Here is a 15,899-nt window from a genome sequence, read left to right as displayed (position 1 = left end):
TCAGAGGAGATCTGGTTTTCATGTAGCTGCTCAAAGGGTTTTGCAGTTGGCCCTGACAACTGTATTCCCACCATGTCCCCCATCGGGGGGCTTCCCTAGGCCCTGTGCAAGTGGGCTTTGCAGCCTGCTGCCCGTGGGGAAGGGGCTGGGGTTTTGGGAGCAGCGCAGAGTTCCCCAGCCGATCCATACCAAGGCTGTACAGTTTAATGGTTTATTTATTGACAAGGTGGAGGCTGGGACAGTGGGGAATGGGAGGCTGGGGAGGGAAGGAGGCTGCTTGGGCTCTGCCGGCAGCACCGCGACGGTGCTTTGAGTCCATTGCTCTTCTCCTACCCGGTCGCGGGAGCAAGGTGGGGGTACCTGGCCCCGGCAGGACATCCCCCCGCATCCCTGGGGGCTGGCATCGGACCCCCCATCCCCTGAGCAACGCACTGCTCTGCCAGTGTGCCGCCGGCTCAGCCTCTTCATGGGACAGGCTGAGGCTGGCTGAGACTTGTTGCCCGGATGAGAGGGACAGCCTGGCCCACAGTGCCGCCTCGGGGTGAAGCGCAGCCGGCAGCCCCCATCCCCAGGAGAGGGAAGACAAGACGGCGCTCGTCCCGCCGCGGCCAGCTGGGTAGGACCTGGATGCTCTGCCGTCAGCATGCTCAGGTGAGGGGCAGCCCCAGCCCCGGTCCCCGATGGTGCCAGCTGTCAGACGGTGACTTCGGTCTTGCTGTTGGTGGCGAGGTGCCGGGGGGGCTGCCCGTACAGCGGGGCGCTGGGGCCGAAGGCCTCGGGCGGCCCCTCGGGGCACAGGGTGGCCAGGCCGGGCCGGCGGGGGCCACGGGGGGGGGCCCCCTCCCAGCCCCCCGGGAAGGCCGGGCCCCCCGGCAGCTTGGGGCCCTTGGCCTTGGCTGTGGGGCAGCTCTCGGGCAGCAGCGGGCCCTCGGTGGGCAAGAAGGGCAGGGTGCTGGTGGGGGGCACCTCTGGCCCCCCGAACCGCCTGTAGAAGTCCTCGGGGGCGCTCTCTGTGGGGACAGGGGTGCGGTGTCACCCCACAGGTACAGCCCTCCACCGGCCCTCGGGACTGGGGGGAGGCCGGGGGGGGGGGGCGGGGGCTCTGGGTGGGATCCTGGGTGCGGGGGGATCTTGGCCGTGGATTGCTGAGGGGTGCTGTGGGGTTTGGGAGGTCCTGGGCACCGATTCATTCGACACCGTAGCGTGTGCATGCGAGATCCTGAGCTCTGGCTGGGTGGGCAGTGCTGCGCGTCTGTTGGGGGTCCTGGGTGCTGACTGCGTGGGGGGTGCAGCAGGTCCATAAAATCATTTAGGTTGGAAAAGACCTTTAAGATCATTGAGTCCAACCGTAAACTGAACGCTGCCAAGCCCACGGCTGAGCCGCGTCCCCAGCTCTGACTGGCTGGGGTGGGCAGCGGGTCCATGTGGGATCCAAGGCGCTGCCTGGCTGGGGCGGGGGGGGAGCTGCAGAGCCTCCCCCACGAGCAGCCGCCCCGGCAGCCCCGGGGGACAGGGGTGCTCATCCTGCCTGTGCCCCTCGGTGAGCCTCCCACCCCTCCCACCCCATCTGCAGGGTCCCTGGGGTGCATCCCCCCCCAGCTGCTACCCCAGCCGGCGGCAGTGGCACTCACCTCCAGCCTTGAGGGTGGTGTAGGCGGTGTAGGCAGGGGCTGGCGTGCCCAGGCTGCTGCCCAGGGGCAGGCTCTTGCCGTGGCCGTGGGGCCGCCCCAGCGGGGGGGCGATGGCCACTGCGTTGTTCAAGGGCGGCTTGTCTGGGGGGGCAAAGGCAGGCGGGCGGGGGGGTCAGCCGCAGGCAGTGCCTGCCCACTGCCTTTACTCACCCAAGGGAACTTACTTTCCCCCACCGTGCTAGTGCTTACCTGTGCTGTTCCTGGGGGAACCTCGGGCCAGACCCTCGCCCAGTGGGACCTGCATGCCCCCCATGAGACCGTCCACATGCTCAGAGGGGCCAAGGCCCGGCTGCTTCAGCAGGTCTGTCAGTGTCCTGGGAAGAGGGGTGAAGGGCTGTTAGGGTGATACCCCACTCCCCTGGCCCCACTAATGAATCCCAGCCCCGACACCCCCCCTCTTTGGAGGCAGAGCCGGGTAGTCTGGGGCTAGGAAATGTCTGCTGGGAGCAAGTAGTGCACCCAGGCTTCTGACTTAGCTTTTGCATGGAGGCTGGCGAGCCCCCCACCAGTGAATTGGGGTCTGGCTGGGGCTGAGCCCTCCTGGAGCCGGGAGCATCAGCAGGCGAGGGCAGTGAGGGAAAAATGTGACTTGGAGTGGGCTGCAAGGGTACTACGAACAGAGTCGGAAGAAGCCGAACTGACAGTGGCTAGAACAACGCCTCAGGGATGCTACCCCAGAGCTGAGAGCCTGGTGGAGGGAGGGGACAAGGGAGGGGACACTTTGTCTCCTCAAAGTCCCTTCAAAGTGGAGAAGAGCCCGAGGAAAGGATTAGAGAGGCCACTTGTGCCTCTTCAGGGAGGAGGACGAACTAGTGGCAGCTTAACGCCCTCCTTATAAGTAACGGCATTAAACATTAAACACCATTACATAAGATAAAGCCCTATTTCTTTTAACATTTGTGGACAGAGATGCTGCAGATGTGGCCCACTGGCAGTGCCAGAGCAGGGCATACTGGCAATGCCAGACTGGGGCATGCCAGCAGTGCCAGAGCAGGGCACATCGACCATGCCGGAGCGGGGCACACTGGCAGTGCCAGAGCAGGGCACATCAGCAATGCCAGACCAGGGCATGCCCAAGTAGTGTTGCAGCCTTTGGCAGCAAGTTGTGGCGCTGGCCAGGATGCTGTTGTTGGCATGGGGCTTCACAATGAGAAGACATGTCATTCCCCCTGTAGAGACCGGTCCTGTGTGACTGCAAGGGCACAGCAGTGTCCAGTCGGGGCTTTTCTTGGCTCCCTAATCCCCAGCTCACTGTCAGCATGCCTTGCACCTCGAAGGCTCTGGCTGTCTCACAGACACACACCAGGAGCTGCGGCAGGAGCTCACAGTTAGCAAGTGGCTGGACGATAAACAGCAGATTAAATTCAACGTGCATAAATGCAAATTGGAGTGGAAGGGGGGAATAATCCTGACTATGGATGTGTCAGCTCATGGCTCTGGAGCGCTCATTTTAGTGAACCCAGTGTGGGGAATTGCCAGGGAAGGCAGTGAGATCAACAGGGAAAGCAGTGGGTTATGCCCACAGGTGCAGATGCTCAAGAGGCCCTGAGGGCTGTTCCTGGGACGTTTTCCTGCCCAGTTTGGATCCAGTCAACATCATAGGACGAAGGCAAAAGCAAAGCTACAAGGGAGAGTTGCTTGCCCTTTGGGTTAATTTCACATCATTCTTGGGGAGCTTTGGATAACACCCCCCTGGGATCACTTAATTTCCAAATGGGCCAACAGGACACTCATGGAGCCGAACAAATTGAAATGAGGGAAGAACAATAACCCCTGGCACCAGTATATACTAGGGGCTGACCAGCTGGAAAGCAGCTTGGCAGAAAAGGGCCTGAGGATGCTGGTGGACACCAAGCTGGCCATGAGCCAGCAGTGTGCCCTTGGGCCAAAGGCAGTGAATGGTCAGTCCCTGAGGCTGCGTTAGGCAAAGCATGCCAGCAGGTGTGCTGGCTCCGTCTCTGGGCTCCCCTGTACAGGAGAGACATGGACATACTGGAGAAAGTCCAGCAAAGGGACACAAAGATGATGAAGGGACTGGAACATCTCTCTCTTGAGGAGAGGCTGGGAGAGCTGGGACTGTTCAGTTTTGGGAAGAGAAGGCTCAGGGGGATCTTAATCAATCTGTGTGAATATCTGAAGGGAAGGTGCAACAAGGACAATGACAGGCTGACAAGAGGTGACTAGCACAAACTGAAACACAGGAAATTCTGTTTAAACAGAAGAAACAACCTTTTTTCCTGCGAGTGTAGTCAAATTCTGGACCAAGCTGCCCAGAGAGGCCATGGCATCTCCATCCTGCAGCTATTCAAACCCCACACCTCCCCAGGAGCCCTCCTGCAGCTGACTGGCCCAGCTCTGAGCCCAGCCAGGCTCCTTTGGCCAGGGGTGCTGCACCCTGAGAAGCTCTGGGCACAAGCCTGGGTGGGTGGTGGGCTGTGCCCTGGCAGGGCAAGGGAAAGACAGGTCCCCTGAGACTGTGGGCACTGACTGTGAACCTGGGGAGCTGCTGTGCCATCAGCTACCACCTTCCCTGAGGTGCACTGCTTGCCTGCCCCCTCCCCACTGGCCACTGCCTGCTCTCGCCTGTCCCTGGGGCCCAGCACTCAAACAGGCTTGTTTCACCAGGAAGTTCAACGTGATTTGACCTATTTTTTTAAGTTGTGGTGGGGTTTTTTTGGGTTTGGTTTTTTTTTTTTTCCCCTCAGGTCTATTTTGAAGCTTGAGCAATCCTTTATCTGTGACTTCCTCTCCAGATAAATCCATCAGTGCTCTTTCTCTTAAGCCTGCCCTCCACATGTGCACGATAACAATTAACAATAATGGCACAAGCAGCTCTTAGTGAGCTATTTTGCTAAGGTGAGAAGCATGCACGAGCCCTCAGTGCTGGCAACACCCGGATTCACCCCCTTGACTTGCACCAAGATGTGCAATCAGCCAGGGCTGCACGCCCCCTCCCCATCCTCAGGGAGCCTGGTGCAAAGAGGTGGACCTGGAGGGTGACGCGGTGTTAAGGACCTGCTGTCTCACCGTACGTACTTTTGGGGGTCTTATGAGTCCTAGCCTAGTCCCATGGCTAGGGGCCCTGGGGAAGGTCAGGCCACATCTCCCTAAGTCACTTGTCAGTCTGTGGCTCCAAGGTAGTTTCAGGCTGCAGATGGAGGTAGGGAACACAGGGCAGATGCGGCTTTAAACCTACACTCCTTGTCTGCAACAAAACACTAATGATCAGCACCACTGAGGCCTCCATCCACCAGCACGGCCACAGATGCTGAGCATACAGGGCCACGTGGGAAGGTTGCTTGCTACTCAGCTTGCCTGAGCACAGTCATGCAGCCACCTCCCTGGCAAGCCTGCTTGTGCCGACAGGTGCAACCAAGGTCCCCCAAACCAGCCTGGCATGAGCCCTGAGACCAAGTGACGTGGGAGATCCAGGAGCAGCGACAGAAGCCAAGTCAGCTCCCCAGCAGGAAGCAGCATGCAGTGCTTGGTCTTCCCAAGCCATCCCCAGGGAAGCCGCCAGTGCATGAAACAGAGGTGCCCATGTGGGAGCACGGCCCAGGGCCTGGCAAAGCACCCCAGCCCAGGGTCTGACTTGCTTTTGGGAGGTCTGAGCTCCACACCCCACAAGCCCAACAGGAGAGCAGCTGCAAGTCCTAGGCAAGGGGACGGTGATGGGAGGAGATGGGAGTGCAGCCTCCAGAGGAAAGGAGAGATGGAGTGACAGGTGAAGTGACATTGCCCTGAGCTGGACTGAACCCTTGGAGGGGATACAGAAGGTGGCAGTGAGGTTTGGAGTAGAGGCACAGTGGTGGAAAAAACACATGGCATAATGCAGCTGCGGGTGGGCTGCCACCCCAGCCGGCCACACTGTTTCTGTGCTCAGCAAGAGCATCAGGTTCACCTCCCAGGGTGGGGACGTTTCCCATGTCCCACAGTGCATCTGCTCGGGGCAGGGGGTGCCCGTCCGTGAAACCAAGCAGCGCAGGCACTGTGGGACACCTGCCCACCAGGGCCAGGACACTCGGGGATGCTCAGGAAGGCTTGGGGGGTAGCAAGGTGCCTTTGCAAAACTGGAGTTGCAGCTGGGGGTAACGGAGCTTAGGCAAAGCACTGGGTGGTGGGAGTAAGCCCACCTGGCTGGACATCGTGTCCAGTCTGAGGACAGCAATCCAGGTCTCCCTCCCTGCCAGAGCTGGGTCCCCTCTCTCATCCCCCAGAGAGCCAGGGTGGAATGTGATGACTTGCCACACTGCCTGCAAACACCTTTTCTAGGTCTTTGCTGCCACCTGCTACCATGGGCATTGACTGCAGTCATGGCTGTGGACTGGAGCATTGCCAGAGAAACACCTGGCACAGTTGGATGCACAGTGGTGCTGGGTTTTGGGACCCCAAATAGCACAAGGGGACCCAGAGAGTAAAAAGCCAGCACTGGGGTCTCAGCTACTGTGGCTGCCAGGGCACTGGCTCCCACCAACTGTTTTGCCCCTCTCCAGTATCCCTGCTGCCCCCCAGGATGCTGCTCCTCACCCAGCTCTTCCCATAGGGATGTTCACCCCAGCCATAACCTGCAATCCCTCCCCAGGAGGTTTTGGGGAAAGGTCCAGGGCACGTGCCTGCTCTTGTGCAACGGGCACAGCCAGATCACAGCAGCCCCAAGGACCTGATGTCCCCGGAGATCGGAGGCCTGAAGAAAAACACAGGCAGGTGTCCCTGACTCAATGCGGGGTTTGGCCAGGCTGAGCAAGTACCGGGGACGGGTGCCAAGCGTCAGCCAAGCAGGAAGGAGAGGGGTTTGCGGGAGCTATCATAAAGTCCTGCGGGAGGAAGGCAGATGGGGAGGGGAGGACACACCAGGTAGCTGCAGCTGCTCAGGCACCCACTTCCCTAGGTGAACCAGCAGGCAAAACCAGGAGGAGAAGCTGTGTTGGAGGCGGCTGAGGCATGGGGGTCTCAGGAGAAGCTGGCTCAGGGCACAGGTGTCACCATCTGGGAGGAGCTAGTGGGGTTTCTGCACCTGGTCACTCTTCCTGGGCTCAGATCAGGACCAGGACCATGACAAAAGATGTCTGGAGGCGCAGAAGTGGTTGACCTTGCCCCCACAAGTGGGAAGCCTGCAAGCAGTGGCAGCGTGAGCTATCCTGGGTCAGCAGTCAATGCTCCCCAGGAGCGGAAAAAGCCCAGCAGGAGGGAGGGATGGGAACGGAAACCAAGCCAGCAGTGCAACAGGGAGCTGGCCCGAGGCCACAATGCGGTGCCCAAGGAGCAAATGAGAATCTCCTACCTGAGGCGCTGGGAGGGAGGCGAGGTAGTACTGCCGTGCCTTGGGCCACACGTGGGTACAGGGGCAAGGCAGCTAGAAATAGCCCTGCTCCCTTGGAGGTGTCAAGACAAAATGTATTGCCCAGGCTGAGCGGGCACACAGCAGGATGGAGGTGACAGCATCCCTTTTTGGATGCCTGTGCCATATACCCAGCCTGTGGCACTGTCTCCATCAGCCCAGCACCCAGGAGGCCATGCCAGCCCAGAGCCCTGCCTTGGTGCCCAGGTCTCTGTACCTGATGCACTGCTATGACTTGTCAGTCACTGTTCCAGTGGAACTGGAGCTGCTTGTGGCTTATGCAGAAGGACATAGGGCACAGGAGATGGTGAGACTTCACCTGACTTCTGCGGTGATGGAAGTGCCTTTCTGATTTTGTGCCACAAAAGTGGGCGAGAAAAACTCGCCTTCTTCCAGTCCATGTGCCAGTGCCTGAAAAATCTGTGGCTTTGGGAAGAAAAGGCACCAATCTCCCCAAACTAATCAGGAAAGTTTGGATTTGCACGGGCAAGAGGGAGGGAGGACTTCGGGAAACACATGGCTCCAGCAGCACAGAACTGAGGCTACCCACAGAAAACACTCCCCAGTGAGTGGCAGCAGTCCTGCTGGCAGCTGGTGATGGAAGAAGGCAAGACCCACTGGCAGGGAACGAGGACCCAGGTCCAGGCATCCTGGGAGCCGACCCCTCCCCAAGCACAGTATCTCCTTCCCAGGAGGTCGGTGGGGGAGACAAAAAAAAGACACGATGGCGGGCAAGTGGAAGGGGAGTCGGGAGGCAGGGAGGCTGGCAGAGGCCGTATTGATCTTGTCAAGATGCCAGAGCTTCCTCAGGTGACGTGGGGGGGAGGTGTGCAGCAGCACCCTGCCAGGCTCCCTGCCAAGGGGGACCGCAGCATGGATCCCCTAAAACTGCTTTGCACTGCTCAGGAGGGCCCTGCGACCCCCATCCATGCCTAGATACGACCCTCTTCCAAGCGGGGGGGGGGGTGGGGGGAGTGTCAGCCCCTGCTCCCCTGGGTGGGTGCAAGGAGTGAGGTGGGTCTGACTATGGGGTGCAGTGGGTCTGGAGTCAGGGTGCAGAACCCAGTGGCTGCCCAAGCCCCAGGCAGGCAGGGGGACATGGGCACCCCAGGGGAAGGAGAGAGGGTGTCTGTGCTGGGGGGTGCAATGCGGGTGGCTCCCTGATCATCCCAGTGAAATTATTTCCTCCAGCCCTGTTTTGTTTTGTTTGTTTGGTTTTTTAAGCTAAAATCCATGAACAAAATGGCATAAAAATGGATTTCTTGCCAGGCTCGAGGTCCTCACCGGGAAGATGCAGAGTAGACCCCTGAAATGGGGTGAGAAGCATGTATCTGGAGCCAGGACTGGTGCAGGAGGGAGAGGGGAAGACGCACCGATGGCCACAGGAGCCGAGCAGGAGCTGGGGGAGGCGCAGAGGGTCTCCAGTGCCAATCTGTGCCTGGCACCCTGACCTTCCCCACCACCAGCCCTGTGCTCAGCCCCAGGAGTGGGCTGAAAAGCCAGCGGCAGGAGCTATAGGGTGTGGGGGCCAGGGTGAGGCTGTCCAACTTTCCGCTGGAGGCTGAGCCCCAGGAGGTGTCCAGCCTGGTACCCTCTTGAAAAGGCAATGTCCCACCCCAGTGACCAGAGGCAGGCACCTGTGCACACCCATGCACACACATACACACACACACGCGAGCGCATGTGCATACGCGTGCACACACACACCGAGGAGGCGCAGCAGCCACAGCAGAGCTGTCTTTGCCATCTCATCTCCCCCCACACTGCAAGCGATGCTGAGCCCAAAGGGACTGTGGTCCCGAGTTGCCCCACACGCAGTCAGACCTGCTCTTGCCTTCTCCACATATCGGGAACCACAGCTTGGTTTGCGGGTGGGAGCAGGGGAAAAGCCATGTCCTATAGCTCACATGTCACCCACCCCACTGGCCGATGGGGATAGCTCTCCTGAGCCAGGGACAGGCCTCCTCAAGGGACAGAGCAGGTCATTTTGAGAGGTGACAGGATCACCCCTTCTCGTGGAGGCTGTCCTAGCTAGCAGCCCTCCACGCTGGGACAGGCTGGGGGGGCTGCAGCCAACCCACCCCCGTGGTGTCTCAGCATGCCGGGATGGGGGGTTTGGGTGTCACCTCACCCTCCTGGCAGCCCCAGGGTGAAGCCAGGGTTAAGCCTGCACAAGGGGCTAGGGACTTGGGCTGCCACCCATGGGGGAATTGAGTGGGGTGGGTGGGGGGACTGGACCCCTTTACCTGGAGACGGTCATCTCTGTCTGGGGACCCTGCGCCTTCTCCAGGCCCAGCTTGGTGAAGATGCCCACCAGCACCATGATGGCCACCACGCCGCAGATGATGTAGACGATCATGTTGGTCTTGTCACGAGTGGGGTCCTCGGGGGTCTCGTCCACCCGGGTGGGTGGCTGGCCCGTGTTGACCCAGTTGGGGGTGTCGTAGTTGGAGCAGCCGCTCTGGTCCAGGCGCCCGGGCTTGAACTGGCAGCAGAAGCGGTACCCGCAGGTCCCGCAGCAGTACTGGTAGATGCCGGCGTTGCAGTTGAACGGCGGGTCCCACTGCCCCATCACGTCGTAGTAACCGCGGCAGCGGTCCCCGCCCGGCGGTGCTGCCCCGGTGGGCGCGGGAGCCGCGGTCTCCGCCGCCGGTGCCTGGCTGCCGTTCCCGCTCTCACCGGGCCCCCCGGTGCTGGGCTCGCCGCTCCACACCCGGCCCGGTTCCAGCAGCACCAGGCAGCAGATACCCACGACGTAGCTCGGCTCCATCCGCCCGCGGCTCCGGGGGGCCATCCGGGCGAGGGGGCGAGTTAAAGCCGCTCGCCCGGGACCGGCCGCATGGCCGCCGAAGAGCCCCCGTGGAGGAGAAATGGGCTGGCGGTGGGGGTGATGGGGGGGAAGGCAAAAAAAAGGTGGGGGGGAAAGAAGTGGGGGCGGGGGGAAAGTGCGAGGGGACGTACCCCCTCCCCGCCTCTGCCGAGGCCGGCCGACGGGCAGCAATTCAGAGCGGGAGGCGCGGCGGGCGGCGGGGGAGAGCCGCCCTCTCCCGCCGGCCGGGGAGGGGGCGCGGCGGCGGGCGGCGGCGGCGGCGGGCGGGCGGGCTGGGGGCCGGTGGCCGACCCATCCCCGCGCCTCTGCCCGCGCCTCCCGGCACCGCGCTCCGCGGAGGGGAGAGGGAGGAACGAGCGGGGAAAAGCAGCGAAAGCCCTTCGCACCGCGGCGGGAGGAGCGGGAGGAGGAGGAGGAGGAGGGGGAGGGCGGGGGGAGGGAGCCGGCGCGGCCAGCGAGGCGCGGGGGGCTCGGCTCCCCCGCCGCCTGACAGCCTCCCGAGGAAACCGGAGAAGGTCCTTCACCGAGTCCTCTGCCAGGCTCCCCGCCGCCACCGGGCGGCAGGACGCCCGCCCTCCCCGTCGGACTGCCGCCGCGGGCGGCCGGGCACGCGTGGCACCCGCCCCACGCTGCCCCCTGAGCACCCCCCACCCCCGCTGCCAGACCCCCGCTCTCCGGGGCGGGAGCGGCGGGGCGCCAGGCTGGCACTCTGGGGTGCCGGAGGGGTGTGTGCTGGAGGGCGCAGCCCCTGGGGCGGTGGGGTGCCCTCCTGCAGCCCCGCGGCTGGGGGCCACGCCGGGATGGGGGAAGAGCAGCAGCCCCAGCCCTGGGTGAGTGTCAAAGCATCCCCCCAAGGGGAGCTGTGCACGGGGGGGGCTGCAGGACGGGTGAAGTGGGGGGCTACGGGGGCACCCTCAGAGAGGCATCGTTCCCAGACCTGTGAAGATTTTTAGCAAGGCACTGGTGGGCCCCGTGTTTGTGCTTCAGAGTCTGGGCCTCTCTGAGTGATACACACCCACGGCTCTGTTCTCCGGCTGGTGCTGCCCATGAAAGTGGTGTTACTCCTCACTGCCAGGTCCTCTTCCCACAAGTGTGGGTTTGCTTTCCCTGCTCTGGGGCTGTTGTGGCAAAGGCAGGGTGGGGGAAATGGAGGTGCCATCGATCCCCTTGCCCAGCACTGGCATGTTATGCAGCCTGGGACAAGGGTGAGCCGGAATGAGGGGCAGCAACACGTGGGAGCTGTGGCTGCAGCCTTGTCATCTCCAGACATTCCTGCATCCTGCCCCAGGGAAAGACAGCAAATTCAGCATCACTAGCTCCTTGGGCAAATCATTGCCTCCGTGCTCTAGGAGAGAGAGGCTGGGTACTGCCTCATCCTGCCTTGTCCTGTCGGTACCCTAACCTGGGGGACAGGGCTGCCTCTGGGCTGCACAGGGCCGGCATGGGAGACCCCAGCCCCCAAGCAAGCAGTGATGCAAAAAGACATTGTAATGATGGAGGTGGGATTAAATGGATTGGGGAGGCTCTTCTCCCTCTGACAGGTGCCTCCTTTGGGCCAATGCTGAGGCCCCATGGACCAGCCTGTCCTCAGGACGTATCCCTTACCTGCCCCACCACAGGTGGCAGGCTGAGGGTCTCATGACACAGAGCTCCTGCAGACAATCACCCTGGCTACAGACTTGGGCAGCTTCCCGTGGGTGTGTGGGGCTGGAGCTGGCTGTTGTGAGTGGCTTGGGTAGGAGAGAGATGCACCATGTGCTGCACAGGGGGAAGAAATGCACCACCATCCTCCTCCCCGCGCATCATGGTGAAAGGATGTTTCAGGCCAGAGCTTTGCACAAACAACTCCCCCCTCCAGTGAGTATGAAGTGCTACCATGTTTTGCTGCAGGAGGGATTTAGGGGATAAAGTATCCTCTCCCCAGTCACCAAGCCTGGGCCCTGCAGCCCCCCGACCGCTTCCCATCTGGAGGCTGGCAAAAGCCAAAGACATGGAAAACAGATAAAGAGAGCAGCTGGAGCCTGGGACATGTCCGATCGGCCCCCAGTGCCGCAACCTAATAGAGATCCATTAGGTAAGGTAGCTTGTAGCCTCCAGAGCTTCCCAAAAGAGATAAAAAGCCAGTGAGGTGGAAGAAAAGCACGCGTCTCCAAAAGCCATGCTTTCCCCTAATCTCAGAGGGGCTCTCTGATGAAAAGCCCCATTGGCTGGAAGTTACAGACATGGGGGTCGTTAGCACTAATAACCCACATCAATGTTGGCCTTGAGAACAGCTGCACAAGCAAAGTTTGCCAGCCGGCCAGGTAATGCCAGTAATGATTTCCCAGGCGCCTGCCAATAGCTGCCGACGTATGTGAGCATAGCCGCCCCGGGGGCCCAGAGGGTTTAGCAGGCTGTTAGCAGGCAAAGCGAAAAACTGGCCAAAATCGGGGAGTTTGCTGGAAAATGGTTGCCTGGCATGACCTGGGAGAAAGGGGATGGTTTTAAAGGGGAGAGGATGTTCACTGAGTGTGAAGCAGCTGATTTAAAGGGTCTCTGGGAGCGAGAGGGAGGGAGGGAGAGCCACTCACAGACATTAGCTGCATGCATCAACCCAGAAGGAAACCAAACCCAAGGGCATGGCATGGAGGAGCATGTCCCCTGCATGTCCCCGGTGTGCAAGGCAGGACCTGGCAGGGGCTGGCTCCACATGGTGCTGGCACCAGGGGCTGCAGGCAACCTGAGCCACCAGCTTGTCTTCCTCAAATAAGTGCCCCAGCCACTAGCTGCATCCCACAAAGGAGGGGGCTGTGTGAGGGGAATCCTGTATCCTGGCACCCACGCTTCTCACATCCCCAGGAATCAGCAGCAGGACCCGTAGGAAAATTCAGGTCAGCAGGGACCTCCAGAGAAAAAGCAAAGGACGTGCTTGCAACATCCGCGGGCAGTTCTGGGGATGGGAATCTGGGAGAGGAGCTCTGCTAGTCTTTGGCCACCAGCCTTGAAGGATGTCATGGAAATATCCCCTGCAGTGACAATGCCACCCAGACTACAGAAGGGTGTCTCTGTGCCTGCAGAAATAGGATATGGGCGGTTCAGCACCAAGCAGGGAAGGATACACTGAGCGCTGACACTATAAACAGATTGTTTCTGGCAGGGCATGGCGATCTGGAGGAGATCCTCTCTGTCACAGCCAGAGAGCCTGACAGAACCAGATCCCTGCCGATCGCAGGGGTGCAAGCCACGCAGAGCTGCTAGGCCCCTGGCTGAAGAGGAGGAAAGAGCCATCACTATGTCACCAATGCAAAGCAAAGCCCTGGGAGACTCCCTGAGCATGGGAGGCTTTGGGGTGCAATCAGCTCCTGGGGAAAGCCAGCAGCAGGTGGTTGGAGCCCCTAAGCTACCCAGGAATCCCCTCCTAGAACCAGAGAATCCGAGACATTTGCCCCAAGAAGTGATTTTTGCCATGCAGGATCAAGCTGGCCTCTGGGCTGAGGGGTGAACAGAGGAAAGGATGCTGCCGTGGGGTGAATGCCCCATGTCGAAGGGCTGTGCCAGGACAGGAGGGCTCCTGCCAGCCAGCACCTCCTGCCGCAGAGCGCTGTGGAGCGGGTTTTGCAGCTTGCAAATCAGCAGCTAACGTTCGACATTGTCAGCTGAGAAGAGCTGAAGGCGAAGGAAGGCTGTCAGGAAGAGCTTCCAGCACGCCCTGTGATGCTATCTCCTGCCTGGAGGCAGAGGAGAGGCAGAGCTCCTGTCACAGTCCCTGGGGGTACATGGGGCACTGGCATCTCCGGCACTTCCTGCCATCCCCCAGGAGACCTGCTCCCCTCCAAAACTTCAGCTACTGAAGCTGGTGCTGTTTCAGCCAAGGGTAGAGCTGGGGAAGAGGCTCTCCTTGCATTTGTCTTCACTATGGGGGAATTTTCTTTGGCCATCAGCGTTCTTCTGGGAAGTCCTCAGTTTTCCCAGACCTAGGACTGGCATGAGGGATCCCCAGGGTCAGGTGCTGGGCTAACACACAGTAAGGTTTTGTTCCCCTCTACACATCCCCATGGGCTCAACGGATGAGGGAACCCAAAGGAGCTCTTGAGCTTCTGATGGTGGTGATGGAGAGCTAGAACAGGGCAAAGTTCAATGCACTGGGTGGGGCTGCACAGGGATGCAGTGGCAGAGCATGGAGCAGCCCCCAGCCACCTTATTTCCAGCCCAATGTGCACGAGGATTTTATTCCCCTGCCTGCACTTGATGCTCTGGCTGTAAAACGGCTGTAAAAGAGCAACTGTGCCTCATAATGGCTTATAGAGAACACAAGCATATGTGCCTTTACCATTACAATCATAATTGCAAACATTCAAAAGTCAAGATTTGCAAGCTCCCAGCTTCCCAGAGGTGGTTGGATTCAAACCCAAATGACATCCAGAGGAATCAGGAGAAAATCAGCTCAAAGCAAGGGTTTATTTTTAATTTATGCCGCAGTATGGGCAAGCATGATCTGGGCTGGCAGCCCGAGTTCCCCCAGCTGCCACTGTTAAAGAGCAGCCATGCCCCCAGATGCAGCTGCCGAGGCCTCCAAGCACTGACTGTGACCCCCAGGATCCTGTCAGGGCTGGCTGTGTATGGACTTTGCAGTTAGGATTAATCCCGGAGACTGTGCTGGTGGCGGGGGCTGAGCTGGTAAATGCACCCCCTGTGCAGGCACTCAGTACCCAGCAGCTCTCTGGTCCCAGGGCCTTTGCTGACGTGGCCTGCAGATTGTGTTGTGGATGGGTGTGGGGTCTTTGCAGCCCCCTTTACGCTCATCTGAGCTTTGGGGTGGCTGGTGGGAAGTTGGACCCCAAGCTGTCCCCTCACCGGTGCCTGTGAGCGGAGCAAGAACAGCCCAGCCCCAAACCTCCCTCCAATGCTGGGCTTGTGCGGGGCCGGTCCCTGCCACTATCCTGGGGGGACCCCCACCATCCTCTGCTTTCCTGTTTAAATCAAGTTTCCACCAGCTTTTTCGAGCATTAAAAAGCCATATAAGCACACCTGGAGGTGGTGGTGCACAGCCCAGCTCACCCGGCAGTGCTGCAGCATCCCTGGCTGTGCTGCCCCTCCCAACCCCTGGCCGCTCCTACCCCCGACCACTCCTCACGCAAGGCGCTGATTCAAACTGCAATCATTTAGGGCAAAAATGCACCCAAATGGAGAAAAGATGAGAAAGCAGCTGTCCCCATGCAGGGCATACCCAGGGCTGGGGGAAACCACTGTGTGTGAAGGGTGGTCTGCTGCAGGACAGGCAGGAGACAGCAGGGCCAGCCCCGGATGCTTTTGCCAACTATGGAGCAATAAAAACCAGGCTGTGGCAGCAAAAGGGACCCAACAATTCCCCCCCATGCTTCAGGGCCCGGGATGGCAGTGGCAGTAGAGTGAGCTCTTGGTGTTTGTGGGGGGTGGGGAGTGGGGTGTGTGTGTGGATTTAGGGCACCTGTTCCGGTGGCTGAGGCAGAGTCGGCAGGAGGAGGCCATATGGCTGGGAGCAGCGTGTGGTGTGCCATCCCGGCAGCAGACCGGCAGCAGCAGGCAGAGCCTCTCCTCGGGAAGGGCGGCCGTGCCAAGCTCAGGCTCTGGCACAGGCGCCAGCCGGCTGCCAGGTACGCTCAGGTGCCATGGGATGCTCAGCTTAGAGCCTGTGAGGCAGCACTGCATGGCCGGCACAGTGGGATGCATCCATGCAAACCAGCTGCCCCTCCTCACCCCCAGGCACCAGGGGATGTGCGGGGGCTTGTCACCCCTGCTCCGGTCTGGGCCAGGTGGGTATAACTGCGTGTGCAGTTGTAGCAGGGTCTAAGTGCCGATGAGCACAGGGAATAGGGTGTATGGAATGGGACACAGCCATGTAAATGTGTGTGTGCATGGGATGTGTATGTCTGAGTGTATGGCAGGGGTAGTGGTTGCACATGCATGTAGGGGGGTGCATGCAGGTGCATGTCTATGTGTGTAAATACGTGGTGGGGGGCTGCATGTGTGTGGGCATGCACATGCATATAAGCACCTGGTGCAGTGGTGCATGCGTGTGTCA

At 60.4% G+C, this 15,899-nt stretch overlaps 1 protein-coding gene across 1 annotated transcript; it reads right to left on the bottom strand.

The window, feature by feature from the left end:
• Positions 1 to 197: 197 nt before the first annotated feature.
• SHISA8 (shisa family member 8) lies at positions 198 to 10,335 on the bottom strand. Its single transcript, XM_056342102.1, has 4 exons — positions 9,276 to 10,335; positions 1,881 to 2,005; positions 1,632 to 1,772; positions 198 to 1,010 (listed from the first exon to the last, which is right to left on the bottom strand). Exons 1-4 carry the CDS (start codon positions 9,821 to 9,823, stop codon positions 694 to 696), a joined length of 1,131 nt encoding a protein of 376 aa, XP_056198077.1. The 5' UTR covers positions 9,824 to 10,335; the 3' UTR covers positions 198 to 693.
• Between the last annotated feature and the right edge of the window lie 5,564 nt (positions 10,336 to 15,899).

This window comes from Falco biarmicus, chromosome 5 (assembly GCF_023638135.1).
Source record: "Falco biarmicus isolate bFalBia1 chromosome 5, bFalBia1.pri, whole genome shotgun sequence".
Lineage (NCBI taxonomy): Eukaryota > Metazoa > Chordata > Aves > Falconiformes > Falconidae > Falco > Falco biarmicus.
Note: the sequence above shows the minus strand (reverse complement) of the source record. Positions and strands in the feature narration are given on the sequence as shown.

Bases quoted from the DNA above. Each gene is read 5' to 3' on its own strand.
- SHISA8 (XM_056342102.1), bottom strand. From the start codon at position 9,823: ATGGCCCCCCGGAGCCGCGGGCGGATGGAGCCGAGCTACGTCGTGGGT. The intron at 2,006-9,275 runs GTAAAGGGGTCC...CCCTCTTCCCAG, and splicing joins ACAGAGATGACCGTCTCCAG to GACACTGACAGACCTGCTGA. The intron at 1,773-1,880 runs GTAAGCACTAGC...TTGCCCCCCCAG, and splicing joins TTCCCCCAGGAACAGCACAG to ACAAGCCGCCCTTGAACAAC.